We start from the raw sequence: 23,067 nt of genomic DNA, 5'->3' as shown, positions 1-23,067 counted from the left end.
GGCATTTCTTCCAGAGGATAGCAAGTATTTATAAACTGTACCTAAGATAATATATATCACTAGTTTCTAGTGTAAGTCAATCATTACCTTTTTGGTGAAACAGAACACTGCATTGTGTCCATACATATCTGGTGCATTATTTTGACTCCTCTCGCATGCAATCCAATAATTTTATCCACAAATAATTCAAAAAAACTGAAGGAGAGGGATCATAATTAATGTGATGACTCATGGGCCTTGTAGTCCTGTTCCTAGTACTATTGTGGCAGACGAAGAGGAAAACATGGGATTTTCGCCGGTTCAGCAAGAGCCGGAGCCTCTTCACCTGCAGGATGTTGATGTTTGTCCACAAGAATTCAGCCAAACAGGCCTTGGGCAGAACTCCCCCCTGTTTTCCAGGAGGGAAAATTATTCTAAAGATAGGGGAGCCAGGGAGGCTAATCGCAGAAGCCTGAGAATCGCTGCCAAACAAATGGCTGATTAGGTCTGCTTCCCTTGGGAAATTCTAAGGAGTCATGCATCTGGACAGAGTTGGGTTTCGCTTCTCGTTCTCTAGGGAAAGAGTTCTGTTGGCGGGAAAACGAGACCCAATATAGGTGTTTAGCGCGAGGGATACTTTGCGGAGTCAATTGAGGAGAGAGATCGTGTGTGGACTTCGTAATCCCAGTTCCTTGCTTCCCGGATCAAGCTTCAAGCCTAGCCTTGTCTTACGTTTTACCACGGACTCTGTTTCATGCTTCATGTTCGTCTTGCCTTCAGTCAAGGATCTAGTCGAGAATCAAGTTATTTTCCAGCCTTGTTGTCAAGCTTCATTGGACTTTAAAGACTCTGTTGTTTCCCCACACTATTGCTTGGCAAGGTGTGTGTTTCGGTCAAGTGGATTAAAACTTTGAACTCTAATATCTTATATTGGACAATACATTTCTGGACTATAATTGACCTTATCTGAAAGGTCTGCTTCTGAACTATATTCTTCACTTGTTTTTATTGATTTTATATATTTCTTTAATAAAGATATTAGATAGAGACTGGCCTCTGTGTAAGGTTATTGGTGCTTTGCAGCCAGGATCCTGACAATTAATGTGTAAACAGAGCTGAACCCCAGGAAAGTAAGTGTGTGCCCTAGGAGACAGGGATGTCTATGTTCTGAAAATCAAGGTGCCTAAATATTCAAAGGGGAAGGAAACTACCATATCTCATAAAAAAGGTTCTTGCTCAGATCAAGACCTTTTTCAGTCACTTCAGGTAGTGATTCTCTCAACAAAAACATTTCTGATTTCTGCTGCCGAATATTTTTTGATATGACAGCACCTATCAGATGATCACTCTACATCCTGACCACGTTACAAGCCAGTTAATATTTGTATGAAGTTACTTCCAACATTGATTTTTAAAAATACGCAGCTCATAGTGTGAGGTGTTCATAATCAACTGGAAGGGAGGAGACTGTTATTGTATGCCTTCTAGTCATTTCAAACTTATGGTGACCCTAAGGTGAATTATCACATGGATTTATTGATATGATTAATTCAGAGAGGTTTGCCTTACCCTTCCTTTAAGCGTGAGAATATAACTTGCCCAATGGGTTTCCATGGCGGAGGGAAAAATGAAACCCTGGTCTCCAGAGTTCATAGTGTAACATTTGGACCACAATATCATGCTAGCTCTTGGGGAAGAGTTACACATATCTATTTATTTATGAAGGTATACAAGACGAAATTGTTCCCATGTTTTGTTCTAATCTCACAATAAACCTGAACGCCTTGAAATTATCCCTGTAGGTGCTTTCAGATATGTGTCTGAAGATGGGATGCTCAAAAAGAAGGGGGATGCAACAAAGAAGAGTCCAGCTGTGCCACAATACCCACTTGGCCAATCGCAAGACTTGCCTCAACTCCAAGCCTCAGCAGGTGCTTCACCACTTCAATCTGGCCACTGGCTGCTGCAGTGTGCAGCAGGGTGTAACCCTTCTTGTCTTTGCAAGTGACATCAGCACCTCGAGCCACAAGCAGCTTCAAGACTTCTAAATGCCCTGAGAGGAGACAATGCATAAAAACACCAAAATGTAAATTTGTAAAAAAAACACACACTACAATTTCCCAAACAGCTCTGCAATCAGTTTCCATTGCTATGGCAGATGGGGTTTCTCCCAGTTTACATATTAGAAAGCCACCTCCAAAAAATTGCCCAAGCCACAATCTCTAAACACCACCCTTGCATTGTTAATCCTTACATGGGGATCCCTGCAACATTTTGCTACATTTATTTGCAAGGATCATGTTAAGATCCTATCTTAAGGCTTCCTTTTTCTCTGTGCTGCATGATGTGGGGGTGGGCCAGGGAATCAGATAGATATTTAAATTTTAACTCCCTAGTGCTCTTAGAGCTAGAGTAAACATAAGTAATTTAACTTTGGTTAGGAGAAAGTGGTTCATTTTCCCCAGAGCTTTTCTTTTGAGTAACTTCTTTCTATCTTCTTTTAAATGTTGCATCAACAACAGTATAAAATATTCCAAAGATCTGCTTAGACTTAATTGTAGCAATGTTTCTACCAATGCTATTACATAGTTGAGTCTGTGGGAAGAGGGTGGAATTCATGCTATAGAAAGGAGTCAGCATGTTATCTAGCAACTCACTATCACTCTTAACCATGTCAAAAAGATCAAGCATTTCTTTGTGTATCTGGGATGCGACCCTAAATTGTTTTAGCGTTTTGTGCAGCAGTCTTAATTTGTCTGCTTCTTCTTTTTGTCTTCTTCTGTAGCATATCAGTGAGAAAATAGGAAGAATTTAATTCCACTTTTAAACTAACTAGAATTCCCTTCATATCATACATAACTGAGAACTCTCTGGTTTATTGAGAAATGTAAGTGCATGCTTCCTATCTCCTCCATGATTCCTGAGCAGGAAGAAGAGCAAGAAAGCAAAAAATGCAAGGGTCTTAAATGTAACGTTAAACCACAGCTCAGCATTACAATCTAAAACCAGAACATTAGTTCCACCTTGGACTGAAAAAATAAACCCCCAATGACCAAGCAGATGACCACCCAAACTAGTAAAAGTTTATTATGTCTGATCCAAAGGGCTAACTATTATAAGACACCATTAATTGCTTCACTGCTGTGACATCATCAGTTCTGACTACCTAGAAAAATATACTTGTAAATACAATCTAATATGCTAAGGAAGTTCTGACAGTAAATAAGTTGGTACAACAGTATGGGTACCCATTTTACCATGGCTTTGTACCTTAGAAATATGCATGTTCTGCTCAAACCCCATGAGCCACTAGGTTCCACATACAAAGAGTAAGTTTCACATAACATTTTCTGAGTGTCTGCATTACAAATTATGTGATTTAGCCCCAGTAAGTGATTAAGTTTATTAGTATCTGTATTATAACATATATCTGTGCTTCAGATTACACTGCTTTCATCTTTTCTAAAAACTAAGAAGAAGCTGTCATTGAAGGAGGAGAGTTATTAAAATAATGGAAGGCTAAAGTAAATCAAGTGAATGGCTGAGAAGACGAACATAAGTCAAAACTTGGGAGAATGTACGTATTTGCACCAGATAGTATTTAATCTGAGACCCCTTTAAATTGTCAGGTTATTGTCTAATGAAACCATATTTCCAGCATCAAAGGTAGGAGTAAAAATCAGCAACAAAGCATATCTGGGAAGTTCAGTGTCACTATACCAAAAGGTACAACTTTCTAGATGAATCTAAATTCAATGTGGGAAATGCATTAGATTTGTAGGGAATTCTTCCACACATCATGAACACGTATTTGGCAAAAGAGGGATGTATGTGTGGTTTCCGGTCACATGCAAGCTTGGCAGATGTAATAAACCACACATCAGATCATTGACTTATTTGCTCCCAATCTTGCATTATGCAGGTGGTCGAGCACTTCATCAGTCTTGGTATGGAATATGTTTTGACCTTCGAATGGCTAATATTCAAGCTTAGACCTAGTGTCAGAGGATACAGTGATGGAGCAAAACCACATATGTTTGTGAAGAATAATGGAGGCAGACATTGTCTTTGAAGAGCAGTCAGCCACATCCCTAGCTGTGTGGATTTGTGTTATAGCCAGCTAATGTGTGTCTGCTTGGAGAATGTTGGCAACGTGTCTATGTTTTTGAGGTAAGTGTTGAAACAATGGTGTACTTTCCCTCAGATAAGTTGCTGATAGGCAGCTGTGCAAACTTGATTGCTAACATGCATCGCAAAAGCAGAAGAAGACTACAATCTTCTACCATTCAGTCTGATTTTTTCCCCTTTTTCTGGCAAATGGAGTAGAGTGAGATGATTTGCCACTTTCTGGCTGAGAAGCCTCAACAACGACAGAATTGGGAGCAGGGTGGTGAAATAGAAAAGCTGCATGTTCTTCTTGAATCTTGATGTGTAGAACTTAAAAAATACTGTCGAGGACAAACAAGAGGCCCCTGAGAGGGAAGAACACCTTGCATAGATGCTGAAGAATTCGCATTTCCTCCTTTTTTTGTTATTTTTTTTCTTTTTGCAATGGCCAAAAAGACAAAGTAAGAAATACAAAAAGAAATAGGTTTAAAGGGAAAGAAAAGAAACCCTGAGAACATTCCTAGAAGCGCTAATGTGGTGGACAAAAGGAACTGAAGAGATGTGGGGCAGGTGTACTGCAACATGTTCACTGAGGTTGGGGGGGGGGGGATGAGGCTGGTGCCACATTTTTTAACTCAAGAATGTTCCATAGATGTCACTGTGTAGGAGCCAAAACCCTTTTGTGTGATTTCACAGAAACCAGGAAGAAGAATTACACATTAAATGTTCCAATGCAGAAAGTCAGCCATTGCCAATTTCATCCATTTCTTTGCCTTATCCTGTGTTCTGCTCCTTTGCCTCCCTAGCTTTGCAGCACATTTAAATCCTGGCCAACTTGCCAAATGAGAAAGGGGCCAATGACAGGAGCAGGAAAAGACAAGTAGAATGAGTCTCTGCTGCTCTGCTGCTCATTGTCTATGCACTAGGGATATTCTGTCTCCCTGTTCATTCTCTTATGCACAATACTATAACAGGACAAAGATATTCCCTGCTCTTTGCTGTGTATGTGCCTAGAATATTCTATTCCTTTGCACAACATAAACAAATACGGACGCCAGCTAGGAGGATCATAAGAACAAAAAAAAGACCTACCAAGGAAGGCTGCCCAATGTATTGGTTGTCTCTCCTTCTTGTCACATGTATTCAGATTGGCCCCTTTATTTAAGAGGAGGTTAACCATCTAGAAAAAAGGGTGAGAACAAAGAGTCACAAAAGTTAAAAATCAAATGTTATATCAAGTCAAAATACAAGCTTATTTATTTGGTGCTCTCAGACCTCTCAAGTGTTGTAGAACTGGCTGTTCTACTTTTCTGGAATATAGCAACTCATGTCATACAGCATACTGGGCATACATGGGCAGATAGAGAGCCATCTTTAACTCCCTTTGACCCTGAACCCTTGGCCAGGGGCAGGAGGGGGACAGAACAGCAGCTTGTGTGGGTGAAGTGCAGTGAAAGAAAGAAAGAAAGAAAGAAAGAAAGAAAGAAAGAAAGAAAGAAAGAAAGAAAGAAAGAAAGAAAGAAAGACAGGATTAAGAATTGTCTTTTCCCTGATGCTTTCGCTGTCCAAATATTCCCCCACTACAAGCTGCTTTTCCCCTTAAGGAAAACAGCTGTCCTTTTACTATTCAGTAATGATAGACAGTGGCACAATGCACAGAGACCCCTGAAAGAGAACATCACAACTCACCTCGATGTGCCCACTGTGTACAGCATGGTGCAGTGCTGTGCGGCCAGTGCGGTCTGCCACATTAACGCTACTAAGCAGGGAGATGATGGCCTCAGCACACTTGGTGGCTCTGTTGGCAGCAGCAACGTGTAGTGGTGTTTGCCAATACTTGTCACGAGCGTTGACATCTGCCGAGTGCTTTAGGAGGAGGTTAAGTGCCTTCTGCCAGGGACAGAAGAGACACAGCTGAGCAGGACAAGGGATCTTTGTAGGGACAATGACACAATAAGGAGCAAGACAACAGTGTAATGCTGGGGGACAACAGAAGTGAGATTCTGAAAGATCCTCGTGGCCTGCAGAATTTGGAGAGAAATGCCAAGTGCCCAGCTACACAGATGTGGACTGAGTGAACCTTTGCAAGATAGAAGATACTAAAACATGCAGCAACCTAGCAACTATGAACAAATACATTGGAAAACTTACTGATAATCTAAACAATGATAAGAAATTTCAAACCCAGGAACTTGAATATGACTTTCTCCATATCCCAACCCGGCCCTCCGTGATTCCAAAGACTGTTACATCTCCATCCTGTGCCACTACTGTTTCAGGATTTCCAAATTTTGTATGGAGTTTCCCCAAATGTTGATATGCTTCTCTTAAAGCTTATTAATCACCATTAAGCACTTTAACATAAAAAAGGAAATCTATAGAGAAGGAAAAGTAATAGAGAGAGGAAATGAAGGAATCTTGGAGAAATTTCCAATACAAAGCGGGATTAGACAAGGTTGTCCGCTTTCACCATTACTATTTGTGCTAGGCATAGAAGTCTTAGTAGACAGAATCAGGAACAGCACAAAAATTGAAGGAAATGAGATAGGTAGAGAACATATTGAAACCAATCTCTTTACAGATGATACAATAATGATATTAACAAACCCTGTATCAGGGATGAGGGAATTGAAAATAATTCTAAAAGACTATGAAATTATCTATGGATTGAGAATTAACATAAAGAAATCTGAAATCATTACAGGAAAAAAAGGAATAGAATGACAGGAATAGTTATGGGCACAAATAAATTATATAGAGTGATGGAATCGCGGCGCCGAATAAAACAAAAAAACCTCAAAATTTGACAACACAACCCATCATCCACACCTCTAGGTTGATTCAACAAAACATCACATCAAGAACCTCCACGGGGCCTTAAAAACCCAGCCGTGAACCTGGTCGGAGCTGCGGGCCTCGTGGGAGGGAGGCCGGAAGGCCCCATGGTGGTCGGAGGAGGGGCCTCCATGCGGCGGGGCCTGTGACACCCGTCGAAGAGGAGGGCCGCGGGGTAAGAGTTGTCAGGCCGCAGCGGGGCCTGAGAAGGCGTGGAACAACACCACCCCCCCCCCCCCGAAGAGCCACTGCAGCCTCCTCCATGCGCCACAGGTCAAAGGGAGCCTCCCCCCCTGAAGAGCCACCTCAGCCTCCCGCCAGCCGGAGGGAGGCCGTGAGGCCCCAAGGTTCCCCCCCCCCCATGTTGAGGCCTGCAGAGGCAAAGGGGGGGCGTTCCAGAAAGACCCTCCCCCCCCCCGCGAAGACCACCGCAGCCTCCTCCGTGCCCCGCAGGCCTCAGGGCATCCCCTGCCACCAGAGAAGCAGTGCCCGAACCTTCCCCCCCGAAGAGCCACCTCCGACTCCCGCCAGGCCGGGGGGAGGCTGCAAGGCCGCAATGTTTATTTTGTTTTAACTATTTTCTTTTTGAGATAGCGGCCTGAAGGGGTGGCCTCAAGGCCGGGAAGCGCCGCGGCCCCAAGGAGGGAGGCCGCGGGGCCGCAATGGTGTTTTTTTTGTTTTGTTTTTGTTTTTTTGAGATGGAGGCCTGCGGAGGCAGGAGTGGCCGCAAGCAGCGCATCCTCATCGCGTCATCAGGGTAGGCCGAGGGAGGCCGCAGCAGCACCAGGAAGCCTGAAGGCTGGAGGAAGGCCGTGGAGGCCGCAACGGAAGGGCCTGGCTGAGGTCTACGTAGCCAGGGACACGGGAGGCCGCGAGATGAAAAAAGGCCAAGAACCAGGTAAGGACCCCCATTGAAAAAAAGGGGGGGTCCTGAAGGCCTTGAAGAGCCAGCGAGGGCCCAGGCCTGCCACATGGGCCAGGCCTGGAGAGTGAAACGGCGGCTGGAAGCCGTGAAGGCCTAAGCAGGGCCACCCGGGAGCAGGGCCTTGGCTCCTTGCAACCCCCACCTTCCCCTTTTTCCCTCTTCAGAGAAGGGCGCAACCTTCCCAGCCTCAGCTACCTGGGCCTCTGTCTCTCTTCCAGGGATTGGAAAGAGGGGCTGCCTACCTGTAGTCTCAGGCAACAAATATAATACCTAAAATTACTGCCGTGTAATAATACAGAACAATATAATCTCTAAAATCAGGACATTAAATAAGTATGGGTTGCTTACCTGTAACCATGTTTCTTCGAGTGGTAGTCTGTGAAATTCGTACATATGGGTTTCCCAATGCGCCTGCGCAGATTCCGGAACATTCTAGAAGCTTTGAAGCGTTAGAAATGGAGGAGGCCCCGCCCATTCTCCCCATATACTATATAAGCCCAAGGCGGGGGCTCCGCCTCAGTTCCCAGCCGCGAGACAGCAGCTGAGACACCGAGGCATGACATCAGCGGGGAGGACGGGCGGGGCTGTACGAATTTCACAGACTACCACTCGAAGAAACATGGTTACAGGTAAGCAACCCATACTTCTTCGTCGTGGAGTCTGTGAAATGCGTACATATGGGTGACTAGCAAGCTACTAACCTTGGAGGCGGGTCATGCCACGCAGGAAAACAAAACGGCTCTGCCGAAGGCGGCGTCCCTCTTCGCTTGGATGTCCAACTTGTAATGAGATACGAAGGTGGACGGTGCAGCCCAGTTGGCTGCCTTGCAGATGTCATCTAATGGAACACCTCTTAGGAAGGCTTGAGACGTTGATAGGGCCCTGGTGGAGTGAGCCACTAGGTGCAGTGGAGGTTCCTTCCCTGCCATCTGGTAGGTGAGGCGAATCATCGACGTTATCCAGGATGCCAGCCGCTGGGAGGATACCGGGAGCCCCATAGCATCCTTCCGGTACTTAACAAAAAGCCTTGGCGACTTCCTATGTGGGGCCGTCCTGTGGATGTAATACAGCAAGGCCCTCCTGACATCCAAAGAGTGTAGAGCTGCCTCCAGTGGAGAAGAAGGATTAGGAAAAAAGGAGGGCAGAACGATGTCCTGAGTCATGTGGAAGTGGGAGACCACTTTGGGGAGGAATGTAACATCTGTCCGAAGAACTACTTTGTCGTCGTGGAAGCGGATATACGGAGGGTCGGACCGCAGGGCCGTAATCTCACTGGCTCGCCTAGCAGAAGTTATTGCCACAAGAAATGCGGTCTTCCAGGAAAGATGGGATAAATCGTTCGACGCCATCGGCTCGAATGGAGGTTTTGACAGTTGCGAAAGGACCAGCTCCAGACTCCAAGCTGGCGCAGGGAGCGAGGAAGGCGGGTGTAGGTTCTAATAGCCTTTAAGAAACAGCTGGAGCAGCGGGTCCTGAAATAAGGAGGGTTGTCCGGCTTTCCTTCGGAACCAGGACAATGCCGCTACGTAGCACTTAATTGAAGACAGGGACATACCCTTGGATGACAGGTGAACTAAAAAGTCCAAAACAACAGAAACAGGGGCCGTAAGAGGATTAACATTCAAGGTGTCAACGTAGCTTTTGAAGCGAGCCCACTTATAGGTGTAAGCCCTCTTAGTCGAAACCTTTTGGGCCGCGAGGATTATTTGCCGGACGGCGTCGGACAGATGTGCTGTGGCCTGATCCTCCACGCTGTCAGGCGAAGAGTTGCAACGTCCGGGTGTCGGACGAGTCCATCCTGTGTCGTGAGCAGGTCCAGGGAGCACCGGAGGCGAACGTAGTCGTCCCTTGATGCGTTCAGTAGGGTTGCGAACCACGGCTGCCGGGGCCACCAGGGTGCTATAAGGATGCAATCCGCATTGTCCGCTACGATCTTGGCTATTACTCGAGAGAGTAGTGGAAGAGGCGGAAACGCGTAGAGTAGGCCTGGCACCCAGGAGAAAAGAAAGGTGTCTCCCAGGCAGCCTGGGGATGCGAGAGGGCGCAGACGTGCGCAGTATTGAGGACACTGGTTGTTGGTGGGCGAGGCGAAAAGGTCCAGCCGAGGAGTTCCCCAACGGCGTGTTAGGAACCGAAACTCTCTGCTGTGGAGACGCCATTCGTGGTTGGTAGCAGTGTCCCTGCTTAGGGCATCTGCTAGTGTGTTTTCCTCTCCCGGTAAGTATACTGCGATCAGATGAATGTGTCTTGCGATGCACCATTCCCATATTCGAGATACGATCAGCAGAAGAGTTCGCGAGCGGGTCCCCCCTTGTTTGTTGATATAAAATTGTACCGCCGTGTTGTCCGTGACCACTTGGATGACACGGCCCTTGATCAGGTGGGCGAAGGACCTGAGGGCTTTCTCCACTGCGAGTAGTTCCAACGCATTGATGTGATGAGCTTGTTCCTTCAGAGACCAGTGATTGTGGATTGTCAACCCTTGGATGTGCGCGCCCCATCCTAGGAGGGAGGCATCCGTGGTCAGCGATAAGGATGGACGAGGTTGGCTGAACGGCAGGCCAGATTGAACATTGCACCTCCTTGTCCACCAGGAGAGGGACTCTAGGACGGACTGCGGAAGATGAAGGATGACATTTTGACGGTCCCGGTGCGGGTTGAAGACGCGGATGAACCAGTTTTGAAGGGGCCTTAGTCGGAGGCGAGCGAACCCGGTGACAGCCGTGGTCGAGGCCATATGGCCCAAGACTGACTGGATAGACCACGCAGACGCCCGGCCAGAGGCCCGTAGTTCGTTGATCATAGACCTGAGGTTTCTGAACCTTTCCTCTGGCAGATAAGCCCTCTGAGTCCTGGTGTCTAGGACGGCTCCGATAAAAGTGATCTGTTGGGTAGGGGAGAGTTGGGATTTCTCCCGATTGATAAGAAGCCCAAGGTTCTGCAGAAGAGATAGGGTATACTGAATGTTGGACTGCAGCTGGCAATAAGAGTCAGCAGTCAGAAGCCAGTCGTCAATGTACGGAAATACCACTATGTGTCGCTGGCGGAGGTGAGCTGCCACCACCGCCATGCACTTCGTGAAGACACGTGGTGCTGTTGACAGGCCAAATGGTAGAACATTAAATGAAAAACAACGATCCCCAACTGCAAAACTAAGAAACCTTCGGTGGTCGCTCCTGATGGAGATGTGAAAGTACGCATCTCGGAGGTCCACCGTGGCCAACCACGCCCCTTTCCTGAGGAATGCCAAAATGGAAGGAAGGGTGACCATACGAAACTTTTTCGGCCTGATAAACTCGTTGACCCTACGGAGGTCGAGGATTGGGCGGAGTCCGCCCCCTCGTTTGGAAACTAGAAAGTAACGAGAAAAGAAACAAAACTGGGTTTGGTGATGTGGTACTGGCGAGATCGCACCTTTTTCGAGTAAGGAAGAGACCTCCTCGCACAAAGCGTTAGAGGGGGGCGTGGTGCAAATATGCCCAATCGGGGGGTAAGAACAAAATTCTATGGCATATCCTTCCTCTATAATGGTAAGGACCCAGGCATCGGTCGTGATTTGACGCCAGCTCTCAAGGAAAGGTAAGAGTCTGTTTAGGTACGTAGGGCCACTGGGGTCTGAATGGGCCAAACTAATGGGGCAACAAGTGGCCAACTGGGCCTTGAAACCAACTGGGGAAGGGGAAACGGGCGGGGATTGAGCAGGGCTAAAAGCGACGTTTCTTGTTGTCAGAGGATTTCGGTCCCCGGTACTGACCCCTAAGGGGCAGGGGTGGCTTCCGATTCCCAACTGAGGGGGGTTGCTGTCGTTGCTTACCTCGGAACGAGAAAGGACTATAGCGTCTACGCTGGTATTGTGAGTTAAAGCCCCAGCGGTGATGCTGCTGAAAAGAGTAGGGCTGGTAGGGTTGACCATATTTGCTGACAGTTTGTTTCATCTTATGAGAATGCTCGAGCTGGGAGTCAGTGTCTGGGTTAAACAACCCCGCCTCATCCATGGGGAGGTCTTCTATTAATGCCCGGGCCGAGGGTGACAACATAGAAGCTCGCAGCCAGGCATGCCTTCGGAGGGCAACAGCTCCAGCCAACAGCTTGCCAGAGGCATCAGCGGTATTCTTTGCCAAGTCCTTTTGTAATGATGTGAGTAGGAGCGCCTCTTGCTGGAAGGCCTTGGCGAGGGCTTGTTCGGCCAGGGGAAGAGAATCCAAGTAAGTGCCAAGCTTGGTCCACAGAAAGTTTTGGTAGACGCTCATGTATACCCCGTAATGGGCCATACGGGCGAAGAGACACGCCGATGAATAAAATTTTCTTGCCATGGTATCCAATTTCTTGCCCTCTCTATCAGAGGGGGTAGATTGGGCCTTCTGTGCTGGCCTGGGTTGAGCATCTGTCACTACCGAGTTAGCTTTGGGGAGTTTCGCTAGCCAGGAGGCAGTGGATAAGTCAATTTTATATAAATTCTCTGCCTTTTTAGGGGTAGCAGGGACAATTGATGGTGCCACCCCCACTGATTTGATGACTTGTAACAGATAAGGCAGGGTAGGGAGTGTTGTGGTCACCGGGGGTCGCTGTTCCGAGGAGGAGAAGCAGGGATCCTCCACCACATCGGTAGGCTTGGGAGTGGGAAGGTTAAGTGCTCTGGATAGACGAATGAGAAGGGCAGAGAAGTTTCTAAACTCCTCTGCCTGGACGGGGTCCGGATCCATATCTCCCGAAGTTGAAGCTGGTAGTGCTTCATCTCTGGCCTCAGGAGCGTCCTTATCGGTCTCCAGATTTGGTAAAATGAGAGGCGTTTGATGCTGGGCCTCATTCCCCTGTCGGCCTGATGTTGATGGCATCGGTGTCTGGGGTGGAGGAGGGGGGTCCGCGGGGGAGGCGGAAGCCCTGAATGGGGCCGAGATCGTGGCGGTCGCGGAGGGAGGCGCCTCCGAAAGTGGCCTCGGTACCGAGGGAGGCATTTCGCCCCGGTTCCAAGGATATCCGCATTGCTGGTAATAAGCCTCGAACCCTGGAAAGGGAGGAGGAGGCGGATAGGCGAAATAGGGAGGATCAGGGAATCTGTAATAAGGCCCCGGGGAACGGGAACGAGAATAAAAGGACGCCCTCGAGGGGCTCCTACCACGCGAGTCCCAGGAGTCTCGGGATGGAGAGCGTCCTCGATACCGAGGGGCCCTACTGCTGCTGCGGGAGGGCCGTCCCTCTCGGCTGCTTCTTGGGCCCGGATCCGGCCGAGATGGATGGGCCTGCATGGCTCTCGGAGAGTAGGGCAGCTTGTTCTCTGGAGGCTCCGACGCAGCCGCGTCCGCCATCTTGTCTTTCTCCCCTTGGGTCTCGGCGGGAGATAGGAGGGGAGGAGCCTCGTCAGCAGCGGGCGGAGTTAGGGAGGCTCGGTTCCCCAACTCTGTTTCGTCGGGCCCGCTGTATACCGGAGGGCTCAAGGGCCTTTGGCCAGAGAGTTGCCTCAACTTTTTGGGCTTTTTATGCCCTTCCTTCGGTTTCGCCCCTTTCTGGGGCTTGGAAGTTTTAGCCCTTTTAGTGGGCACTTCCTCCGAGGGCTCCTCAGCCTCACCAGCTTCCTCCCCAGCCGGGAGGGAATCAAGCGGCTCTACTGGGTGGAGAGACGGGGGCGACTCCGAGGAGGGGCGCTTATCCGCCCGCGCTGCTCCCGGGGCGGAGGCCTGATCAGGCGCGAGCGCTTGCTCGTACAAAACCGCTTTGAGGCGAGCCTCGCGGTTGCGCCGCGCCTGAGGGGTAAAACCCTTACAGATGGAGCAGGATTGGGGAATGTGGCTCTCCCCCAGGCACAAAAGGCACATATTGTGCCCATCTGAGTCGGGGAGCTTTCCCCCACAGGCCCCACATTTTTTGAAAAACAGAGTAGCCATGCCTGCCTGAACGGCGAACGGTCCGAGGTCTGGATAGGAGAGGTGCGGATGGTCGATAGGAGTCCGAGTCAGAGGGTAAGTCAAGCCAATAGGAGTAGACTATAGAACGGTCAAACAGTCCAAGGTCGAGCCGGGAAAACACGCTAGAAATCAGAAAGCTAGTAGAACGGTTCCTTCGATCTGCTGCCGCGCGGAAAGAAGAACTGAGGCGGAGCCCCCGCCTTGGGCTTATATAGTATATGGGGAGAATGGGCGGGGCCTCCGCCATTTCTAACGCTTCAAAGCTTCTAGAATGTTCCGGAATCTGCGCAGGCGCATTGGGAAACCCATATGTACGCATTTCACAGACTCCACGACGAAGAAAGAACAACACTCTGAAAATGGGAATTCCATAAAGGAAACAACCAGAGCCAGCTAATACCTCCCAACAAAGGATTCCCCCAGGCAGTAAGCAACCAGGCTTGCAAACAGCAAGGCTATTCAGTGCTGTTCAACCTAACCAAGCAAGATTTCCCCTTGATAGTACACCCTCAGTGTTTCAAGCCATGAGGCTACTCCGTCTCATTCAACCTGCCCAAGAAAGGATGCCCCTATGTAGAAAGCAGTCAGTCTTTGAAACAGCGAGGCTATTCAGTGCAATTCAAATTGGCTAAAAAACCATTTCCCTACAACGCAAGTACCCAGCCTTCCAAGCAGCAAACCTATTCCATTGTATCCCAGCTCACCAAACAAGGATTCGTGTAAGGAGAAAACACCCAGACTTTAAGGTTGCAAGGCTATTCACTGCTATTCCACCTTGTCAACAAATGATTCTCATCAGCCACAGCAACGCGTGGCCAGGCACAGCTAGTAACCTATAAAATCAGACAAGAAGTGAATTTCAATTATTTCATTTGAGATCCAAACGAATACTCTTTTCTCTATCTTTTTAAGTGCTGGGGGAGAGGGGTGTCATCACCCTCAAACTATAGTGAAGATTTAGGAAGTTTAGGAAATACACACAGAAGCACCACGAAGAGGAAATACACTGGGGTAAGTTGTGTTGCCAATAACTGCACAATATTTTGGTAGTCTTAACTTTGTAAGCATGGAGAAGTGCTACCCACAAAGGATTAAGGAAAGCACTGAACTGGCATAGCAACTATACAGTAACAATCAAGAAGACTCCGTAAGTCCAGATTTCCAATATGTCACATATGTTGGGGATTCTTAGCTTCAAAAAGTCAAGGCTCTGTATTAATGAGATTAGTCTAGGGAAGATCGCTCTCTCAAAGCAGCTTACTGTCAGGTGAAAGCTTCAAGATCCAGACATCAAGAGTAAGAATACTGGAGAATACCATGAAAGGCAACAGGGGCAGCAACAAGGTTTGGCAACACCCTAATGAGACAGGTGCAGAAAATGTGAGTAGCCAATGCCTTTATAATTCCAAGGCTCTATAAATATGTGATCAAAAGTGATTTCAGTTACATGAACACACAGCTAATTTATAGTTTACCAAAGCCAGCATAAAATTTGGGTCAGGATGACTGGGTAAAGAGGAAATAATGCAAAGGAAGCTATCATAATCTGTCTGGGGAATTCAGATGCTGCCGCCACAGCTAATGAATGCTCTTTGGTGACTCGTGAGGCATAAGAACCTTGGCACGAGGCAAAAGTGGCCTAGTGCCCTACATTTTGACATTGTTCTCTACCCCTGCTGCTAAAGAAAGATAGTATACCACAGTCCCTCCACTCTCCCACAAATTCTGCCTGAGAAGCCCCTACTTACTGATGGAAGCCAGCCATCAGTAAAACCGCTGACACTGTTTTAAAGCAAAGAGCTGAATTAATCGAGCCAGCTTAAGTGGTGCTTCTCAGATGTTGGAAATGGCCTAAAGCTGTGAGGCCGACAGGAAAAAGCAATTATACAAGTTAACTGAATTGGGTGAAGAAGAACGGAAGCTTTTCCAGGAGGATACTCTCTAGGGAACGCAGTCTTTGTGCAATTAATGGCATAAACTTACTCCATAATCTTCTTTACAAGAAACGTACTTGCTGCTTTGACAGAAAACTCCAGCAAGATATTAGAACAACATATTTACAATCCAGATATCCTATATTATCAGTTTATAGATGTTATCCTATTAATTGCATCACAAGTTTCTCATTCACTGAATCAATACAGGAGCACTGAAGGTCAGTGTCAAACAAGTCATGTTCTACAATTCTATGCCAAGGACAGTCTATATCAGAAAATAACTGCAATTTAATGTGATCCCGACCATGAAAGCCTTCGACAACTATCTGCAATTTACTGAATTATTTTTTAATCATGTGTGTAAAAAAAAGAATCAGAATGAAGATATGCACAGAACTTCACCAACTTGTGATTTGACATTGTAGTCCCACCAATTAGATTTGAATGTGAGCATCCATTAAGACTGACAGGCACAGAGCTTAGCCCATGCTTGACTTTAACTATAAACTTCATCACTGGTGGCAAGCACGAATAGCATGTACAAGCATTGAACTTTATTAAACATTCTTTTTCTCTGTCTCCTTCTGTAAATGGAGTCCACAGAGAATTCTTTCAGTACCATCCTACTCTCCCCATTCTGGACTGCTTTGATAGTTTCTCAAGCCCCACGGTTTTTAGCATGATTCATGGTGAAACTGAGTACATGGAACAAATAAACTTCTTTCAAATGCTGCTGTAGGAGAATTCAGAGGACCAAGCCTTGTCTGTTGTGTTAATGATGGACCAAAGCCGAGAGTATGGCACCTACCTCATTGCGAGAAGCTGCAGCTCGGTGTAACGGGGTTAGCCAAAGGGTATCCTTTGCATTAACGTTAGCACCTAAGGGATAAAACAAGTACAGACCATTGGACAACAGAAAGTAAGCACTACTTGTCCTTGCATTTTTAAAGCCAGGATTGCTTGATCCTCTTAATGACGGTGCATATCTTGAGAGTTGGTGCTTGCTTTTTTTATAGCACACAAATTACAAGGTAGGGAACATCAACACTAAATTCTGAAAATTATCTGTCAATCAAAACACCTTGCAGAGAAGTGAAATTATGGCTTTATTGATAGCATTATTCCCCCAACCAATAGGCATAATATGTTATTATCATATGCATGTCAAGGTTACTATTATTTAGGCTTCTGGAAGTGGAAAAGTTTAGCTTCATTCCAGTAACAATAACTAGACCTTGTTTTTTGGATGCTGCATCTTAACATTGGATTGTATTTAAATATGTTTTTATGTATGCTTATTTTAATTTTCATGTCACTTTCTCATGTTTTATGCTGTAGGCACTATGCAGTGCCACTTGTAAGCCGCCTTGAGTCCCCCCAGGGGTTGAGAAAGGCGGGATATAAATATGGTAAATAAATAAATAAATATTCAATTGTCAAAAACAACCCAATTGATTAGCTGAATAGAAAATGTGATATTATCTCAAAGATAAAAAAGCAAAATACTTCAACAAAATTAATTGCAACAGAAGACACCATTAGTGATACATCGAAGAATAATGCTTACAAAAACACTTTTAAAGGGGGGGAAGAAATACAGATTTTATCCGGCATTAAGAATTAGGTTTAACAGCCATTATGATCTTTATATGTGAAAAAAAAAGATTTAAGATAGAACCAGTAGCCTTCAAAAATTAAAACTAGCTTTAAAGTTATATACCAGCAGTAACCAACACATGCCATTTCAGTTAATTTGTGGAAACTCAGCACATGCATTAAGAACCATTTCTGCTGGTTCCATAGTCCAGAAAAGCTAACTCTGTCCTGCAATGTACATCAGAAGAATTACAGTAGATGGAGTTTTCAGTTTCAAAATAGACTCACTATACTGAATCAGAAAATTTCCATAAATCTGTGGTGTTCTAAAATCATGCTAGCATTAATAGTATTACTATCAACGGTCTGCTAATTGTAGTGTTTTCCCCACTGAAGTGCCAAAGCACTTTATTGTTTCTCATTCATCAGACTGCAAATTCCTTTCTAAAGAATATGGCATGATGAACCATTACAACTTAATGGGAGTTTGAGTCTGGTGTTTGAACCAGAAGCCAACTGTAAAACTACACAAACTCTTTATCACAATTTTTTCCAGCCACCTCTGACAATTTAGTCAGTTATATTAAAATATGTCCAAAAATACATCTTGTTATCACAGGATAAAAAATCCAATCTTTCCTCTTCCATTCTAGTAAAAGCCGAGAAACTCCTCACTTTGACCTGAGGTCATTACCTAGTGGCATTAACCTTGAACTGCAGACTACTATTTCTTATATGAGAATTAAAGGTATGCTTCTTCCCCCCCCCCCCTCTCAATTTACAGCTTTCTGCTTTCAAAACACTTAAGATATCTTGACAACTTGAAGTCAATACACAAATAATACTCACCTGATAGAATAAGGAGTTCAACAATAGGGGCATCCCCCAAATATGCAGCTGCATGCAAAGGGGTTCGTCTCTCTTGGTCCTGATTTTGGGAAACAAAACAAGGATAATCAGAATGTACTTCAGCAGAATCCCAAAGACAAGCTTTTCGTAATCTAGATCACCTTCCATGTAAAAATTACAACCTTGCTGTGCTTTTCTACAGTGAAATCTTTCAGTTTATGGCAAGGGAAAACTATACTGTGACCTAAGACTTTTACAGCCTGAATCAATAACTGCATTTAAACAGAAAGTAGCATAAATTTAAACCTGTGCCTATACAGAGCTGCCTCATCTCATTGCACATAAAGAATTTATCTGCTGTAAGCCAAGAGAGTTTTGTTAGAAAATGAATTTTCTTCAAGACTCATTTCCTCCCCAAAAAATCCACATGAATTTAACCCTTAAAATGCTTACGTCTTGAACTATATCATAAGATCTCAAGGTCATATATAAACGAAATCAATTTATTTGATTTTAAGGAATCATTTAAGCAGTGGAAACGCCCACTCACCCTTTTAAAACATAACCATTTAAAGGCATGTGCCTATATAAATCTGGGCAAAGTCATAAAGCCCCAATGATTCTGATAAAAGGTGAAACAGATGGAGTCAGGATTTTTTTTTTTTTAAAAAGTATATATATTCTGTTCTTTTAACAATATTTCCAGTAAAACACAAACGATAGACAGCCTGCTTGATTTCATTACTTGGTCATACTGGCATATCATTTTGACCCATATATGACACTGGCTCACAAGGTTTACATCACATCATAATCCAATTGACTTCACTTCACTACATTCAGGTTTAATTAACTCTTTAAACTCAGAAGAATAATATGTTAGAGAGGATGTGATCATTTTCCATCCTGACATGCAGTCTTATTTTTACTTTGATGCTGTTCTTTCCAATTAATCTTGGGGATACAAAGATCATCTACAAAGGACTACGAATACTAAACCAAAAGGCATTTTAAACTGTGTTTCTGTGACATATTATGGGGTTCCTTAGAAGCTTGTCAGTGGTTCATCAATGGAAAGATCTACAATGGCATATAGACTTTCCTGAACAGTTCAGTTAAACCACTGACATTGCTGTGCAATTACTGGTATATTGGGTATGATGTAGGAGATGACATTCAGATGGGGCAAAGAGGTGAAGCCATGGCCCCGCATTAAGCATGTATGTGTCCCATCATTCTTTGCAACTCAGTGACACTTGACGGAGGAGTTTGAGTTCCTTAGCTGAATGAGTTCACAAAAAAAGGCTAACCTAAAGGTAAAAGCACTTGTACAGAAAGTCTGTAGCAAACAAGTTAATCTGGCACGTCCTCCATGAAGCTACTAGAATAGCTATTAGGTCGTAGAAAGACTGACATGACACAGACACTCCAGATCAGTCAACACACAATAATCTTAATGGCTGAATAAAAATTCAGAACTCTGCCTCCATACATATTTGAGACTTGATTTTATCAGAAGCGCATGCCTATCAGAGAATACACTCAAAGCCTGCAAACACAACAACATGATGCAAACTCAAAGTACCAGATGTTTCCAGTAAAGATTCTGTCGGTTGGGGATCTATGCCTCAGGTGTCCCAGTACTGTCCAACTCTAGATACTCTTCAGAAACCGAAGGGAATATGGATGTGCCACATCTGCCCTGTGATTGCATGGACTTCTGGATTCCCAGATTCCAATATTAGAGTTTGGGAATGTTGCTTTCATGATTACAATTCTCAAAATCCTCCAGTCAGTAAAAGAAGGCTAGAGAAGTGCACTTACAAGTTATCTAATTTTTCTAGAGGACTGATTTAATTTTGAATTGATCAATTTAATTTAAACTAAGTTACATTTTGCTATGTTGAACTCCTGCAATAATATCTCCACTACACAGTTTTGCAGTCAACAGTTTTATTCCTGAGAAAAGCAGTCTGAGAAGCAGAGAAAGAGGGAATAGGTAGATTCCTCCCAACAGGGTTGTACCATGGTAATGAATTTTCCTAACAACTACAGTTTTATTATTATTACATGTGATGGAATGGGCTGATCCTTCCCTTCAGGGGCTACAGGGCTACAACATGGTAGTGAACTTTCCTAACCACAACACAAGTTTATTATTACAGAAGATAGACAACTGAAGCTGTCTGCCTGGAACAACAGGTGTATTTTGGGTATGGGTGCAATGGTAGTGTATTAGAAGCAATACAGGCCAGTGATGTGGATGTGTTTGCTTTGTATGTCCTTCACTAGAGTGAGTGTGGGGTGATTGCGACAGATACATGGATTCCTAACTGGCATTGAGTGTGGGATGCCTGAGTTTCTTCCAGGAATTACTATGTATTCCTCTCTATAGGTGCACCATGGCTGGGAGTGTGTAACTGAGATTTTACTAAGCCAAAGCAGACACAATTCATTCAGTTTTGACAGCTGTCTACCATTACTTGTAGGTGGAAGCATATCATATCAAAGTTCGATCCAACTCATTCAGTTTTTGAATAAAGCCAACTTAAAATCAAATTCAGCAAATTCAGCAAAAGCTTAGAATAATATCAATAAAGAAGTAAAACACCATTGTCACCAAGAAAAGGGTTAGAACTGTAACAGATATATGATTCCTCTGGTTAGTATCTATTATATCCTTATATCTAGAATCAACCCAATTAACTGATCTGTGAAGAAGATGAAAAGCCAAGAAACACAATCAAGCAGTTGGACAATTAGTTCGACAGCAAGAAAACAATGCAAATACAGCATATGGAGAGACCTGTGCCTACTTCATCTGCATAATTTGATGTAAACAATTACCTTAATCTGAATATAACATGACTGAATGTAACTTATGCTGAGAAAAATAAATGGGAATGATATGATTTTTCCTGGAATATTTTTGCCATGAAATTGTCTGTTCTGAATGAGAAAAACCTCCGCTCAGCCACTCAAAATGTTGCTATGGACTTTGAAATCCTAAAATTAATTAAAATGGTGTCTATGGATCAATTGTTGCCACAAAGGTTTCAAGTGCAAGTCAACAAGAACGAATAGGGATGTGGAAGGTCAAGGAGAAAGAAGAGTGCTGATGATGATGACAACAATAATGTATAATAATAGTGTAATACATTAAAAATTCAGAAACTTTGTAAAAAAATTTTAAAAAACCAAAATTCCTCTCTTCCTTCAGAGATTTGGAATACAAAGAAAATGTTAGGCAAAATCCTCTTACAGAGTATCTTTTTTTCAGAATGATCAAACACAATGTTTTAAATGCTAAATAGTAAATTTACTTGGCTGCAAATACTAAAGTTCCAAAATTTAAAGGTTGAGAACACACTATGCAGCTAATCACGCTGAAGTTAAAGCAAATTTAGGATGGGGGACCACAGCATTGCAGAAACAAACAAAAAAAATGCTTGCATTTGAAAAGTATACCAATCTTCTTACACCTGCATAATAATAATAATAATAATAATAATAATAATAATAATAATAATAACAACAACAACAACAACAACAACAACAATAATAACAATTTTATTTTTTGCCTGCCTCTCCTTGTGGCCTGAGGCAGGTCAAAACACACAAACATTGCAAAAATTCTATGAACACACATATTAAAATATAGTTCTAATGCATCTTTTCATATCTCTAGCGAAAAATCAAGATCTTTATGGAGGCAGAGTGTGCCTTATCTGAAAAGCTTGGGACCAGAAATGTTTTGGATTTTGGGACCCAAGTCTAAACACAAAAATATTTAAGTGTCATAGACACCTCATACACATAGCCTGAATATTTTTAATAATTTCCTGCATGCAACAAAGTCAGAAAGCAAAAGTGTCACTATCTCAGCTACTCATGTTTTGGGAGTTGAAAGATTTGGGAATTCCTGATAAGAAATATTCAAGTTGTAGCATACTTTTCTGCAGTTCTACTCAAAAGCAATCTTTGTTATTTTTAGTGGGACTTGTTCCCAGGTAAAAAACCATAATTCTACATACATACATCAGAAAGTATTCGTCCCTAGACACATACACACACACACACACATACGGTTGTCAGCTAAGACCCTGCTCTGCACTTTATCCACTTCCTGGCCCTATGATATTCTGATGCACTAGTCTTTGCCTAGCCCTTATAGTTGACCATGTCCATTTTGAAGTTCTGGTCATTGACACTTTGAACCCATTGATGGAGTATATTGAAATGGATTTTAATTTTTGTTATTTTTTTTGTATAATTGCTTGTTCTTGTTTTATGATGTTTAATATGTTTATTATGTTTAACTTTGTTGTATGGTTTCCTTTTGACAATTGAATGTTTTGCTTTATTTTGGAAACCAACCTGAGTCCTCTCGAAGAGATGGAGCAGTATATAAATAAAGTTTTATTATTACATTATTATTAAAGTATGCCCTGCTAGTAACAATGGGAGCAATGAACAAATTTGTGAATTGTTGAGGATGCTGCAACTTACTGCAACTGACATTTTTTGTTGAATTGAATCTAAGTTGTTCCTATATTAGCCACTTTATTGACTTAAATTGTATTGGTTAGTCCCCATGAGAACAGACCCATTGAATCAACTGATGATGCATGGTGAATCAAGATAATAGGTAAATCCCATTAACTCAACTGGTTTACTCTAAACAAAACAATACAAATTAGGCCACTGAGGAAAAAAATTATCCAGAACTCGATCACTTCCAGGAATATTACACTGAATGTGGGCTGCAAACACAGGCATTTTCAACAACAACAAAATTAACACTTGATTTCTAAGTGAGTGCCCACTCGTTATCCCAAATTATCCCGAAAACCCTTACTCTTCAGAGACAGAAGTGTTTACAGCACTGTAGATGAGAATAAAAAACAGGCTGAAAGGTCAAATAAACATTGACAAA

The 23,067-nt window shown here is 43.9% G+C and overlaps 1 protein-coding gene across 2 annotated transcripts in view; it reads right to left on the bottom strand.

The window, feature by feature from the left end:
* The window catches only part of ankrd52 (ankyrin repeat domain 52), an 83,096-nt gene that overhangs the window by 48,065 nt on the left and 11,964 nt on the right, over positions 1-23,067 (bottom strand). For both annotated transcript variants that reach the window (XM_062970933.1, XM_062970934.1), the window contains exons 3-7: positions 18,132-18,210; positions 16,495-16,565; positions 5,776-5,976; positions 5,179-5,266; positions 1,890-2,032 (exon numbers count right to left, since the gene is read on the bottom strand). In XM_062970933.1, the coding sequence (XP_062827003.1) occupies positions 1,890-2,032; positions 5,179-5,266; positions 5,776-5,976; positions 16,495-16,565; positions 18,132-18,210 (582 nt within the window). The remainder of the gene's footprint in view (positions 1-1,889; positions 2,033-5,178; positions 5,267-5,775; positions 5,977-16,494; positions 16,566-18,131; positions 18,211-23,067) is intronic.

The sequence above is a fragment of the Anolis carolinensis genome, chromosome 2 (assembly GCF_035594765.1).
Source record: "Anolis carolinensis isolate JA03-04 chromosome 2, rAnoCar3.1.pri, whole genome shotgun sequence".
In the NCBI taxonomy this organism is placed as follows: Eukaryota; Metazoa; Chordata; class Lepidosauria; order Squamata; family Dactyloidae; genus Anolis; species Anolis carolinensis.
The sequence above is the reverse complement of the archived record's forward strand: the minus strand, read 5'-3'. Positions and strand labels throughout refer to the sequence as shown.